The sequence below is a fragment of the Pteropus alecto genome, unplaced genomic scaffold (assembly GCF_000325575.1).
Source record: "Pteropus alecto unplaced genomic scaffold, ASM32557v1 scaffold68, whole genome shotgun sequence".
NCBI lineage: Eukaryota > Metazoa > Chordata > Mammalia > Chiroptera > Pteropodidae > Pteropus > Pteropus alecto.
In genome coordinates this window covers 1,235,976-1,249,531 of record NW_006441386.1, presented here as the reverse complement: position 1 = coordinate 1,249,531, position 13,556 = coordinate 1,235,976, and the positions used below count along the sequence as shown (strand labels likewise).

The 13,556-nt window shown below is 32.6% G+C and overlaps 1 protein-coding gene and 1 pseudogene across 2 annotated transcripts in view; both read right to left on the bottom strand.

The window, feature by feature from the left end:
- The window catches only part of LOC102896817 (S-adenosyl-L-methionine-dependent tRNA 4-demethylwyosine synthase), a 193,414-nt gene that overhangs the window by 116,858 nt on the left and 63,000 nt on the right, over window positions 1-13,556 (bottom strand). For both annotated transcript variants that reach the window (XM_015594634.2, XM_015594635.2), the window contains exon 10: window positions 6,971-7,089. In XM_015594634.2, coding sequence (XP_015450120.1) covers window positions 6,971-7,089 — 119 coding nt within the window. The remainder of the gene's footprint in view (window positions 1-6,970; window positions 7,090-13,556) is intronic.
- On the bottom strand, window positions 5,215-5,356 carry LOC112485287 (annotated as a pseudogene).

The window sequence follows — 13,556 nt, the reverse complement described above, 5'->3', positions numbered from 1 at the left end:
GATGATAAAGATATTCAATGATGGACCTAGAGGATATTGTGCTGAGTAGGGTAAGTCAGATAAAGACAAATGCCATATGATTTCACATACGTGTGAAATCTAAAGAACAAAATAAACACACAAAAAAAGAAAGAAACAAACTCATAGATATAGAGAACACTTTGAGGGTTACCAGATAAGAGGGAGGTTGCAGGGGGTAGGTGAAAAAGGGAGAAAGGATTAAGAAGTACAAAATGGTAGTTACAAAATAGTCATGGAGATATAAAGTATAGCATAAGGAATATAGCCAATAACATTGTAACAACTATGTACAGTGTCAGGGAGTATTAGATTTATTACAATGATCATTTCATGAGTTATGCAGATGTCTAATTACTATGTTGTACACGTGAAACTAATAATATTGTATGTCAACTATAATTGAAATATAAACAACATTTTAAAAAGAAACAACATAGCTATACTAGTATCATGCAAAATAGACTTTAAGTCAAAAATTGTTTCAAGAAACAAAGAACATTATATATTGATAAATGGATCAGTCCATCAAGAAGATGTAAACAATTATAAGCATATACATACCTAACAAAAGCACCAAAATATATGAAGCCAAAAATATATAAGCTGAAGAGAAAAATACAGTTCTACATTAATAATTACAGAATTCAAAACCACACCATAAGTAATGGACAGAACAACTAAGCAGGAAATCAATAAGGAAATAGAGCATTTTTTCAAGTGCATATGAAACATTTTCCAGGACAGACCATATGTTAGGCCATAAAACAGGTCTTGATAAATTTTAAAAGCCTGAAATCATATGAAGTATTTTCTTCAACTACAAGGAATAAAAATAGAAATGAAGAAGAGAAAATAGGCTGGAAAAATAACAAATAAGTGAAAATTTAACAACATACTTCTAAACAAACAGTGGATCAAAGAAATCACAAGGAAAAATAAAATACCTAGAGATGAATAAAAACAAAAACATAGCATATCAAGTTATCGAATGTAGCTAAAGCAGTGCTCAGAGAGATATTTACAACTACAAATACCTACATTAAAAACAAAAACATGAAATCAGTATACCACAAAAATAAAAAGTAGAAAAATAAGAGCAAACTGTGTTTAAAGCAGCAAATGAAAGGTTATAATAAAGGTTGGAGTAAAAAATAAATGAAATTGAAAAAAAAAAAAAAAAACAGAGAAAAAAAGTCAATTAAACCAGAAGCTGGTTCTTGCAAAAATCAACAAAACTGACAAAAATCTTTACCTAGATTGAGTAAGAAAAAAAAAAGGACTAAAATTAGTAAAATCTGAAATAAAACTGGGGATATTACTACAAATCTTACAGAAATAAAGAGGATTATGAGAATATAACAACTGTATGTCAACAAATTAGATAAATTAGGTCAAATGGACAAATTCCTAGATACGCACAAACTGCCAAAAATGACTCACATAGAAATAAGAAATCTGAAGAAACCTCTAACAAGTGAAGTAACTGAATCAGTAATCGAAAATCTCCCTGCAAAGAAAAGCCCAGGAAGAGTTTGCACTAGTGAAGACCACTAATGATTTAAAGAATCAACACCAATCCTTTTTAAACTCTTCCAAAGAATAAAAGAGGAAGGAACGCTTCCTAACTTATTCTATGAGATCAGCAGTACCCTGATACTAAAGTCAGACAAAGACATCATAAATCTATTTCTCACAAAGATGTCCATTAGCAATTCTGAAAGTCCTTCACATGAATACAGTAGGGCTGATATTAATATGCTATGAATATGAAGAGCCAGGCCAGATTTCTGTCTGAGAAAAAAGTTACAAACAAAAAGAGAATGCTAGAAAGAGCTCTATAATGCTAACTGGAGTTGGAGGTATCAGTAAAAGCTCATGGTTTGGAGATTTTGTGTTTTAATACACAGAGACACATACATACATACATACATACATACATACAACATACATACATACATATATTTCCTACTTCTATCTGCTAAGAGAGCCTAGAAACACTAACACCCCAATAGAAGTAAGCACACCAAGTATCCAAATTTTGGATTCTAAATACCATTCTTCAATAAAAGAAACTACAGTTCCTTAGAGAAATGGTTAATTCCAGGGCTGGGCAGAGAAAACACAAGATGAGCCTGGAGTTTCTTCTAGAGTCAGAAAATACAGAAAGTTTCTTAAAGAAATAAAGAAAAAATATGGGAGCCAATCTCCAAGAGCTCCCAATGGCCAAAGTTGGAAAAATATGAGCAATAAAATGAATAATAATAATATTGGATTATACCCAAAGGAAAAAGTATCCTTGAGTTCAAACTAATACAAATAATAAATAGATAGATAGATAGACAGACAGACAGACAGAGACAGATAGATAGATAGATAGATGATAGATAGATATAGATAGATAGATAGATAGATAGATAGATGAGAAGTGACTCTTCCTTACAAAATAATTCCAATTAGTAAAAAAGGAAATAAAAAATCCAAAGTGTAATTGATGCAGGCAAGATCCACTGATGAATGAAAAATTTAGTTGGCAACAGTTTAAGAAGAAATGGCACATTTGCATATTCTCAAAGTATCTCCCCCTAAATATTTTTAAAGTTTATCTTTTCACATGAAAACTAGGCAGACACTGCCTTAATCAAACGATAAAGGTTAACAATACCCGTAATAAAACATACTGATATCATGTACCCCCTAATACAACATGCAGAGAAGGTCATATACATCTATGATATCCTTCCCAAAGTCCATAATTTCACTCTAACCATGACAAAACATTAGACAAAAACCAAGTTGAGGGATATTCTACAAAATACTTGACTAGCACTCTTCAAAAGTGTGAAGGTCATGAAAGACAAAGAAAGACTAAAGAAATGTGGCAGGCTGCAGAAAACTAAAGAGATATGACAAGTTAATGTGATGTAGGATCCTGAACTGGATCTTGAAAAGGACGTTACTGGGAAAACCAATGAAATTCAAATAGTTTCCATTTTAATTAACAGTACTTCATCAATGTTAATTTCTTGTTTTGATAATTGTTCCATGGTTAAGTAAGGTCTTATCATTAGGGAAAGTTGGGTAAAGAATATATAGGAACTCTACTTGTGTGTAACTCTTCTGTAAATCTAAAATTACTTCAAAACAAAAAGTTTGTGCCTAAAAGATTTTAATGGTAGAGCAAGAGTCTTCTACTTAAAAACAAAAACAAAAACAGGATATAAAATGGAAAGTAGAGAATTACTTCAACCATGTTATAGGAAAATGAAAGACTCAGAGAATACTCAGAAAGCAAATACTTCAAAGCATGAACAATGATTCGTGTGGAAGTTAGAATTATAGATAGTTGTTTTTCTTTGTATTTTTTGTTATTTTCTGAAATTTTCTAAAATAAGCACTGATTACTTTTACAAGCAATGAAAGTAAAAAAATAAAATAAAAAAAAATTTATAGATCTTGCACTAATAGTAAAGATAAATTAAGAAATGCATGACTAGAGAGTACGAAATCATTTTGGTTGTCAAAGAGTGAAATAATGAGTATCTAAAACACAATCAACAGAATTAGGTATACAAATAAAAATAGTGAGTTAGAGAAAAAGAGATTTTCAGCCTAAGCCACTGGCTAGCTAATGGTGCCATTACCAAAACAGACAGAAGAAATTAACAGACAGCATAATAAATTCCGCTGTACACAAATTGGGCTTGAAGTACCTGTGGGTCATCTGGGAGAATATATGCAACAGGTAATTGCAAACAGAGGATGAAAGCTTAGATGAGAGACTGGGGCTAGAGAGAAAGGATGTAAAAGTATCGAATTACAAGTATTCAATAAGTCCATGGAGATTGTTTAATACTCTTACCATCATAATGTAGAGCAATAAAAGAAAGCCAAGAAAAGAATCAGAGAGAATTCACCTGGCAAAGAATGAGACTTCTAAAGAAAAGCTAACAGGGAAAAATGAAAAACTGCCAAAGGATTGGAAGGGAAAAACTAGGAGACTGGTGTACCTGAATCCAACAGAAGGAGAAATTCTTACTTTCTAGCATGCTTTGATAGAGTTCAAGTAAGAGAATTAAGTCACTTCTAGTAGATTTGATAGTAAGGAAGTCATTATTAATCACCAAACAAACTATAATGAAGATATGAATCTGCCTGTATAGAACTGAGGAGTTAAAGAATAAGTAATTGTCAGTGAAAGAGAAAAATGGATTAGTACAAGCATACATTAGTACAGAAAAGATTTCTGTAATTTAGGCGTTTTCTTGCACTTAAACAGTCCCAATTTACTTAAAAGATTCAATTCTACACATGATGGACTATAGCCAGCTTAAAGACAACACTCAAGGCTTGTATTTCCAACAAGATAACCTGAAAAGCCTCCTACAACAAAACACCCAAACTGACACTTTAATATAATAGTAGACTTAGAAAAAAAGATAAAGAAAAAAAATGTAGAAAAGCAAGGTAAACAGAAAGTACAAATAAGAGAATAAAAATGAATGTTTATTAAAAATGTATCAGTACCAACAATCACTATAAATAAAACCAACTAAACGGACCATTAAAAGACAGATTATCCATACAGATTTTTTAAAATCCAGCAATTCTACACACAGGTGGTTATTCAAGAGAAATGAAAATATTTGTCTACAAAAGACTTATACACTAATGTTCATAGCAGCTTTATTCATAATCCAGTCAAAACATGGAAACAGTTCAAATATTCAACTAGACGTGCATGGATAAACAAATGGTAAAAACTATACAACAGAAAAGAAACAAACTACTGATATACCTAGCAACATGGATGAATCTCAAAAACATTTTACTGAGTAAAAGAAATCAGACATAAAAATGCACACTGAATGATTCATTTTTATACAAGTCTACAAAAAAAAACAAACAAACTAATATATATTGTGAAAAAGCAAATCAGTTTTCCTGGGGCAGTGTGAGAGGAAAGAAAATGACTGGTGGTGAGACACAAGCGACCCTCTAGGGACAATAATGAAAATGCTCTACATCTTGATCATGGTCATAGTCACACATGTATACACATTTGTCAAAAATCATTGAGTTGTACATTTTATTTTTATTTTTTATTTTTTTGTTTTTCTAATATTTTTTAGGGGAGGCAAGCCTTGGTTGACCTCACAGATTGTCAGCTTACAATCCTTTATTTTTTATTTTTTACTCCTACAGCAATGGGTCTTCCTAGGTGGTCTCGCATCCAAGTACTAACCAGTCTCCCATCCAAGTACTAACCAGGCCCAACTCTGCTTAGCTTCTGAGATCAGATGGGATCAGGCTTGTTCAGGGTGGCATGGCCGCAGACAAATTGTACATTTTAAACAGGTGCATTTCATTGTATATAAATAAAATTTCAACAAAGTTGATTTTAAAAAACTGATCCAGCCAAACACTTGTTTATAAGAAATTACACTCAAAAAATAAGGACACATAAAGGTTGAAATTATATAAAGGAAGGAAAAAGAAAGACATGGTAGAGTTAGTAACCAAAAGAAATCTATATAGTTATATTACGATCAGAAAATATATACTTTAAGGCAAAAAAAATGACTATGGATAAAGAGGTCTACTAAATAAGGACTACTAAATAATGATAAAACAAATAAACAGTAACAAAGAATAGATTTTATTGCTGTTTTAGTACCCAAGAACTTAAAGTATACACTTTTTTTCATGAGCATATAACACGTTTTTAAAACCTGACCATAAAACACTAATTTGTAAAGTTTTATGCACCCCTAAGTTCACTGAAGTGCTATTTACAATAGCCAAGATATGGAAGCAACCTAAGTGCCCATCAATAGATGAATGGACAAAGAAGATATGGTACATATATACAATGGAATTTTACTCAGCCATAAAAAATGAAATTTTACCATTTGCAATGACATGGATAGAGCTAAAGGGTATTATGCTGAGTGAAATAAGTCAGACAGAGAAAGACAAATACAATGATTTCACTTATATGCAGAATCTAAGGAACAAAAGAAACAAAACTAAAACAGACTCACGGATACATAGAACAAATTGGTAATTGCCAAAGGGAAACGGGAGTGGGAGGCAGGATGAAAAAGGTAAAGGGATATAGAAATACAAATTAGTAGTTACAAAATAGTCATGGGGATGTGGAGTACAGTATAGGGAATATAGGCAATAATATTGTAATAGCTATATATAGTGCCAGATGGGTACTAGAGTAATCCGTGGGATCAATTCATAGTATATAAATGCTCAAACTTTGTTAAAAAATAAATAAAATAAAAAACCTGATTTTTAATACGAATTATTTAAAACTGATTAAGAAGTACTGTACTAGGCATACAGTACTTCTTAATCAGTTTTAAATAATTCGTATTAGGAACCAGGCGCAAACCCTGTAACAATACAATTTAGCTGAAAGTTAATAACAAAAATATAACCCCAAGAATCTAACTTATGTATAATTTTTAAAATAAGTCTTCCTTTGACCCACGAGTTACAAAGAAGTCATAATGGAAATTAGAAAATATTTACAAATGAATAATTAATCAATATCGAATGCAGCTAAAGAAATACTTATAGGAAAATTTACAATTAAAGACACAGAAGACTGAATATTAATGAGCTAACAGTCCAATTTAAGTTAGAAAAAGAATAGAAAAACAAAAACAATAGTAGATTAGTGAATAAGAAAATAAAGATATAATAGAGAAGATTTACAAAGCTAAAATCGAGTTATTCAAAAAGACTTTACTCGACAAGCCCCTGATAAAACCGGGCAAGAAAAATAACCAAATGCATAAATATATAATATTAGGAATGAAAAGAGAGATTTATTACAGAAGCAGCAAAGATTAAGGCATGTTTGAGTGCAGTATTACGTAGAAATTATTACAGATCATTACATATTTGGTCAGCATGGCCATTCATTTTTGCTTACCGCCAACAAAAGACACATTTATTTGCACATGCTAAGCTCGGGGTGGTTTCCATGCAACGATGGCTTTCGATGCCATAAAATGTATGTTTATAGCAACCTCCTCTCCCACGAAGCATCAACTATGAAAAAGAAAAACAAATGATAATTTGAATAAAATCTTCAAAGCATTGAGACAAAATACCAAGGTATCATGTCTTTCATAACTATAAATACTCCTACTGATATCTGTGCAAGGCAGAAAATTAACACTGTAGCATTACAGTGGTTTCATGGTGATTTGCGTTTTTTAAAACCCAATGAACAAACCTAAGATTCATTAATTCCGAGAGCTTTATAGGAAGGACCACTGATAGTTTCATTTTCAAATATATCAACTGTCTCAAATAATATCAGTTCAATCATATATAACAATGACAGGGATAGATAACAGTCTGCTTTGAGTAAGGGAGGGTGGGTAAGGGGATGCATCCTGGCACATATTCTCTGTCAACTAAATGACAATATTTGAACATACTTAGACTACTGAGAAGACAAGCAGCATGTAAGAAACATTAAAAAAATATATATATCATGCCAATGGAGAAACAGAATTGAAGACTTGCACATATTCATTATTTACTATGAAGTTAATATACCTCAAGCATACTGTGTTGAATGTATGTGATGAATAAGACAAAGCCCCTACTTATGATCTGGTTTAAGGAAACAGCAAATAAAAAGGCAAAATGGAAATAACTATGATAGGGTGATTGAACCAATCAAGATTCTTTTTCAAGCAAAAATTGACGCTAGCTGAATGGAAAAAGAATTTGTTGAAAGGTTCTCTTAGCTCAGAGTCTCTAGAAAAGAAGGGAGGAATACAACTGCAAGTCCACCACTCAAGCCCTCAGAATCTATCTACTTACGGACACCACCACTCTCTGGATACCATAACCAGTACCACCCCTGAAAACACAAGCTGTTGTCAAGGGCATGAGAATGAGTTCTCCACATCACAGTCCCTTTTCATTGCTCACTCCTAACTCAACCCTCAGGCTGAAGTGAATGACTATCCTAGATGACATCCAGGTTGTTAGGGCATGGTACCAAGAAGCAGTATCTGTCCTCCGTGGCTTCTGGCAGGCAATGGACTCTGGCTCCAAACAAAGCCCATTTAACAGGAAATTCCCCAAACATGAAAATACTCATATGCTGAGAAAGCAGGGAAAAAAAAAAACATATTTATATACATACATATATATGTATATGTATACGTATATATGTATATGAATATGTGTATATATATCAATCATGGTGTTAATGGAGCCCATGGACTAAATGACTAAACCAGCCAGTTTTGTAGGACCAGTGAGAGCTTCCTAGAGCTATGATGTCCAAACTGAATAATGAAGAGCAAAAAAGGATAAAGGGATAGAGAGACATGTAAGGAGAGGAATGGCCTGTTTTTCTTTAAAAAACATTTTTTTCTAAAAGTTTTATACTTTTATACTCTAGATTTAAGTTCACTATCCATTCTAAGTTAATTTTTACATAAGGTGTAGTTTAAGATGACATGTGTAATGTGTGTGTGTGTGTGTGTGTGTGTACACTTTTAGTGTGGTTTGCTGCTGTTGGTGGGTTGTTTGTTTTTGCCTCTGGATATCTAATTGCCCCAGCACCATTTGTTGGAAAGGTTATCCTTCCTCTTAGGAATTGTTTTTGACTTTATAAAAATCAGTTAAACCTATTTGTGGGTTTATTTCTGGGATCTCTATTCTGTTCTAATGATCTATGTGTCTATACTTCAGCCAATATCACACAGTATTGATTACTGAGACAAGAGAGTAGACTACAATATGAGTGTGTATGATTCTTCCCACTTTATTCTTCTTTGTCAATATTGTTTAAGCTATTTTAGGGTCTGCGCATTTCCTTATAAATCTTTGAATAACCTTGTCTCTTGCTACAAAAACCTTTCTGGCATTTTCATAGGATTTGCATTAAACTTATGATCGATCTGGGGGAAACTGACATTTTACTATACTGAATCTTCCAATCCATGAACATTTACATTTAGATTTATTTAGGTTTTCATTGATTTCTGATTTGAGATCTTTCCTCATTTCTAGTATAAGTATTTATTGCTGCAAATTCCCCTCTGAGCACTGCTTGAGCTGCATCCCATAAATGATATGTTTTCTTTTTTATTAACATTTAGTTCCATGTATTTTTTCATTTCCTTTGAGACTTCCTCTTTGACCCATGGCTCATTTAAGAATGTGTTGTTTCATTTCCACAAATTTATAGAGATTTTCCTTTTGTTTATATTATTAATTTCAAGTTTGATTCCATTATGGTCTGAGAACACACTATGATTTCAAATCTTGTAAACCTACTGAGGTTTGTTCTATGGCCTAAGTTATGGTCTATCTTGGTAAATGTTCCATAAGAACTTGAAAGAAATGTATATTATGCTGTTGCTGGGTGTATGTTCTAGATACGTCATTAGATTACTATTGGTTGTGGTGTTCAGATTTTCTGTATCATTGCTGATTTTCGGTCTGGTACTTCTAGCAGTTTTCTGAGAGAGAGCTGTGACATCCCCAACTATAAATGTAAATTTTTAAAAATTTCTCCATTCAGCTGTTTATTTTTGCTTGATTTATTTTGAGCTTCTGATGTTTATAGTTTGCTGCCCCCTGATTTAGAAACTTTTTTCATACCCTAGAGTAAAATAAATTCTAAACTGATTAAACAACCTGCTAAAAAAAAAAAACTAGAAACAGGTGTATCTGGAGAAGATGGAGGGGCAGGAAGCACCAGCTGTCTGTTTCTCCACCTGGACAATAACTGCATTGGAAAATTTATCTGATATCACTGTTTTCAAACTCTGGAACCTGTTGAAGGCTTGCAACTTCCAGGGAAAGGCCTAAATGGTTAATTTCCAGCTCTTAGCACAGTAGGAGCTATCCATACACCACCACCAACCACATGGCAGGCAGCTGTGTACCTCTTCCTGGAGTAGCTGCACACAGCTTGTGGGAGCTAGAGTAGGTAAAAAAAGGACCCTGTCCTCCACATATAAGGGATCTGTGCTCTACTGATTGCTGCTTCTAATCACAGAGGTATAGACAAAATGCTGGGCAGACGTTGTTCTTGCACCTCCCTCCATTTTTGTAAGCCTCTGCCTCTCCAGCTGAAGTGACTTCCAGGAGATTTAAAAGGCCAATCTTTTTCTTTTTCATCACCCTTCATTTCTTGCTTTTCCCCTTTCAGGAGCCTCACATTAAAGATTAGGACATTCGAAAACAACTGCATGTTTGGAGGAAAATAAAGTGACTTGTGTATGTCTAAGAAAAGGCTCAGAAAAGACATAAGAAGGCATTAAGATTATAACTCAGCCTGATCCTTAGTACAGAGACAGCCTACAAAACTTTTGTTAAAAACAACAAACTCTGGGAAAAGGGGAGAATCTGATCCAGAGTTACCACATTACTAGATTCAAATGGCCAGTGTTCAGCAACAAAAGAAATTACAAGGAATACGTCAAAAGAAAAAAATAATTCAACAAAATCTCTCCCTGAAAAATACTTTATGGCAGATATATTAGACAGAATTTAAGAAAAACTTTCCTCAAAATGCTCAGAGAACTAAAGGGAGATGTGGACAAAGTCAAGAAAATGATGTGTGAACAAAATAGAAATATTAATAAAGATAAAAAGCCTTATGAAAAACCAAATAGAAATTCTAGAGCTAAAAGGTATAATAATTGAAATTAAAATTTCACTAGAAGGCTTCAATGGCATATTTGAGTTGGCACAGTAATCAGTGGACTTGAAGATAAGACCATGGAAATTATCAAGGCTGAGGAGCAGACAGGATAAAAGAATGAAGAAAAGCAAAGAACAGCAACCTGAGGGACACATCAAGTGGAACAACATGTGCATCCTGGGTGTCCAGAAGGAAAAGAGAGAAAGGGGCAGAGAAAATATATGAAGAAATATTGACTGAAAACTTCCCATGATGATAGACATGAATATAAATATCCAAGAGGCTTAACAAACTCCAAGATGAACTCCAAGAGACTCACACTGAGACGCATTACAGTCCAATTTTCAAAAGACAAAGACAAAGAGTGAATCTTGAAAGTGGTAAGAAAGGAGTAAATCATCACATATAAGCAATCATCAATAAGATTATCTACAGATTTCACATCAGAAACTTTGGAGGCCTAAACCAAGGGGGCCAATATATTCAGAATGCTAAAAGAAAAAAAAATGTCAACCAAGAAATCTGTATCTGGCAAAATTGTCCTTCAAAATTGAGAAAGAAATCAAGACATTCTCAGATAAACAAAAGCTGAGGCAGTTCCTGACTACGAGACCTTCTCAGCAAGAAATGCTCAAGGCAGTCCTTCCAGGAGAGATTAAACAGTACTCCAAAGGCATATGGAGAAATAAAGATCTCAAAAAAGGTAACTATATGGGCAATTATAAAAGCTGATGTTATTGTTAACAATGGTTTGTAACTGTATTTTTTGTTTTCTACATGATTTAAGAGATTAATGTATTTAAAGAAAGAAATTATTAGTGAAAAGCGAGTATTACTATAATTTTGGTTTGTAACTCCAAAACTTGTTTCCTACATAATTTAGGAAATTAATGCATTTAAAGGAATTACCAGTTTATGTTTTGGGGCTCACAGTATGTAAAGAGGGAATTTTGTAATATCAACAACCAAAAGTAGTGACAACGAAGCTGTAAAGGAGCAGAGTATTTGTATGTTATTAAAGTTAAACTGCTATAAATTCAAATTAAAATGTTTTAACTTCAGGATGTTAAATGTAATTCCCATGGTAACCACAAACAGCTATAATACACACAAAAGGAAATTAAGAAGGAATTTTAAGTTTTCACTTCAAAAAAATCAACAAAACAGAAAAGAAGACAAAAGAGTGCAGGAAATGAGGTACAAAAAAGCATTAAGGCATATAGAAAACAAATAGCACAATGACAGAAGTTCCTCCTTATCAATAATTACTTTAAATGTAAATAGATTAAACTCTCCAATTGAAAGATTAACAGGATGAATAAAAACACATGATCCAAATCTATGCTATCTACAAGAGACTCACTTTATATCCAAAGACACACACAGGTTGTAAGTTAAAAGATAGAAAAAAGTTATTCCATGCAACTACTAACCAAAAGAGTCCAAAAAGGGCTACACTAATATCAGACAAAACAGACTTTAAATCAAAAAAGTTTACAAGAGACAAGGGACATTATATATTAATAAAAGGTTCAATCAAATAAGAAGATATAACAATTATAAACATTTACACACCTGATAAGAGATCATCAAAATACACGGAAGCAAAACTGGACAGAAGGGAGAAATAGATAGCTCTGCAATAATAGCTGGAGACTTAAATACCCCATTCACAATAATGGAGAGGACAACAACACAGAAGTAAAGAAATAGATAACTTAAACATAATAAATCAACTAGATCTAATAGACATATACAGAACACTCTACCCAAAAACAACAGCATATACATTTCTCCCAAGTGCACATTGGACATTTTCCAGGATAGACTATATACTAAGCCACAAATTAAGATCTCAATATATTTTAAAAGACAGATGTCATACAAAGTGTATCTTCCCTGACCACAACAGGATGAAGTTAGAAATCAAAAACAAACAAACAAAGTAACTGGAACTTTCACATAATTGTGAAAATTAAACAAAACGCTTTTAAGCAACCAATGTATCATAGAGGAAATCACAAGGGAAATTAGAAAATACTTGAGATGAATGAAAACAAAAATAAAGACATACTAAACTTATGGAATGCAGCAAAAGCAGTGCTAAGGGGGAATTTTATAGCTAGAAATGCTTACATTAAAAAAAAAAAAAAAAAAAACCCTCAAATCAACAGCCTAACTTTACAACTTAAGGAATTAGAAAAGGAATGAACAAACCCAAAGCTAGCAAAAGGAATGAAATAATATAGATTAAGGCTAAGATCAATAAAATAGAGAATACAAAAATAGAGGAAAAGCAATGAAACAAAAAATTGGCCTTCAAAAAGATCAACAAATTTTCAGCTAGGTGGACTAAGAAAAAAAGAGAGAAGACTCAAATTATTAACATGAGAAATGAAAGTGGGAACATTACTACTAATTCTACAGAAATAAAAATATGAGAGTACTATAAACAACTGCATGCAAAAAAAGTAAACCTGTTAAAATGGACAAATTTCTAGAAACACAAAACCTACCAAAACTAAATCACAAAGAAATAGAAAACCTGAATAAACCTATCAGTAGTAAAGCAACTGAACCAGTAATCAAAATCCTCCCAACAAAAACAAGCCCTGGACCTGATGGCTTCACTGGTGAACTATCCCAAACATTTAACAAAGAACTAATACCAATCAAAAATTGGTAAAGGACTTAAAAGACATTTCTCCAAAAAAAGATATATAAATGGCCAATGAACACATGAAATACTCAATATCACCATTAGGGAAATGCAAAACAAAACTACAATGACATAACACTTCACACCCATTAGAATGGTTATTATTTAAAAGAAAAG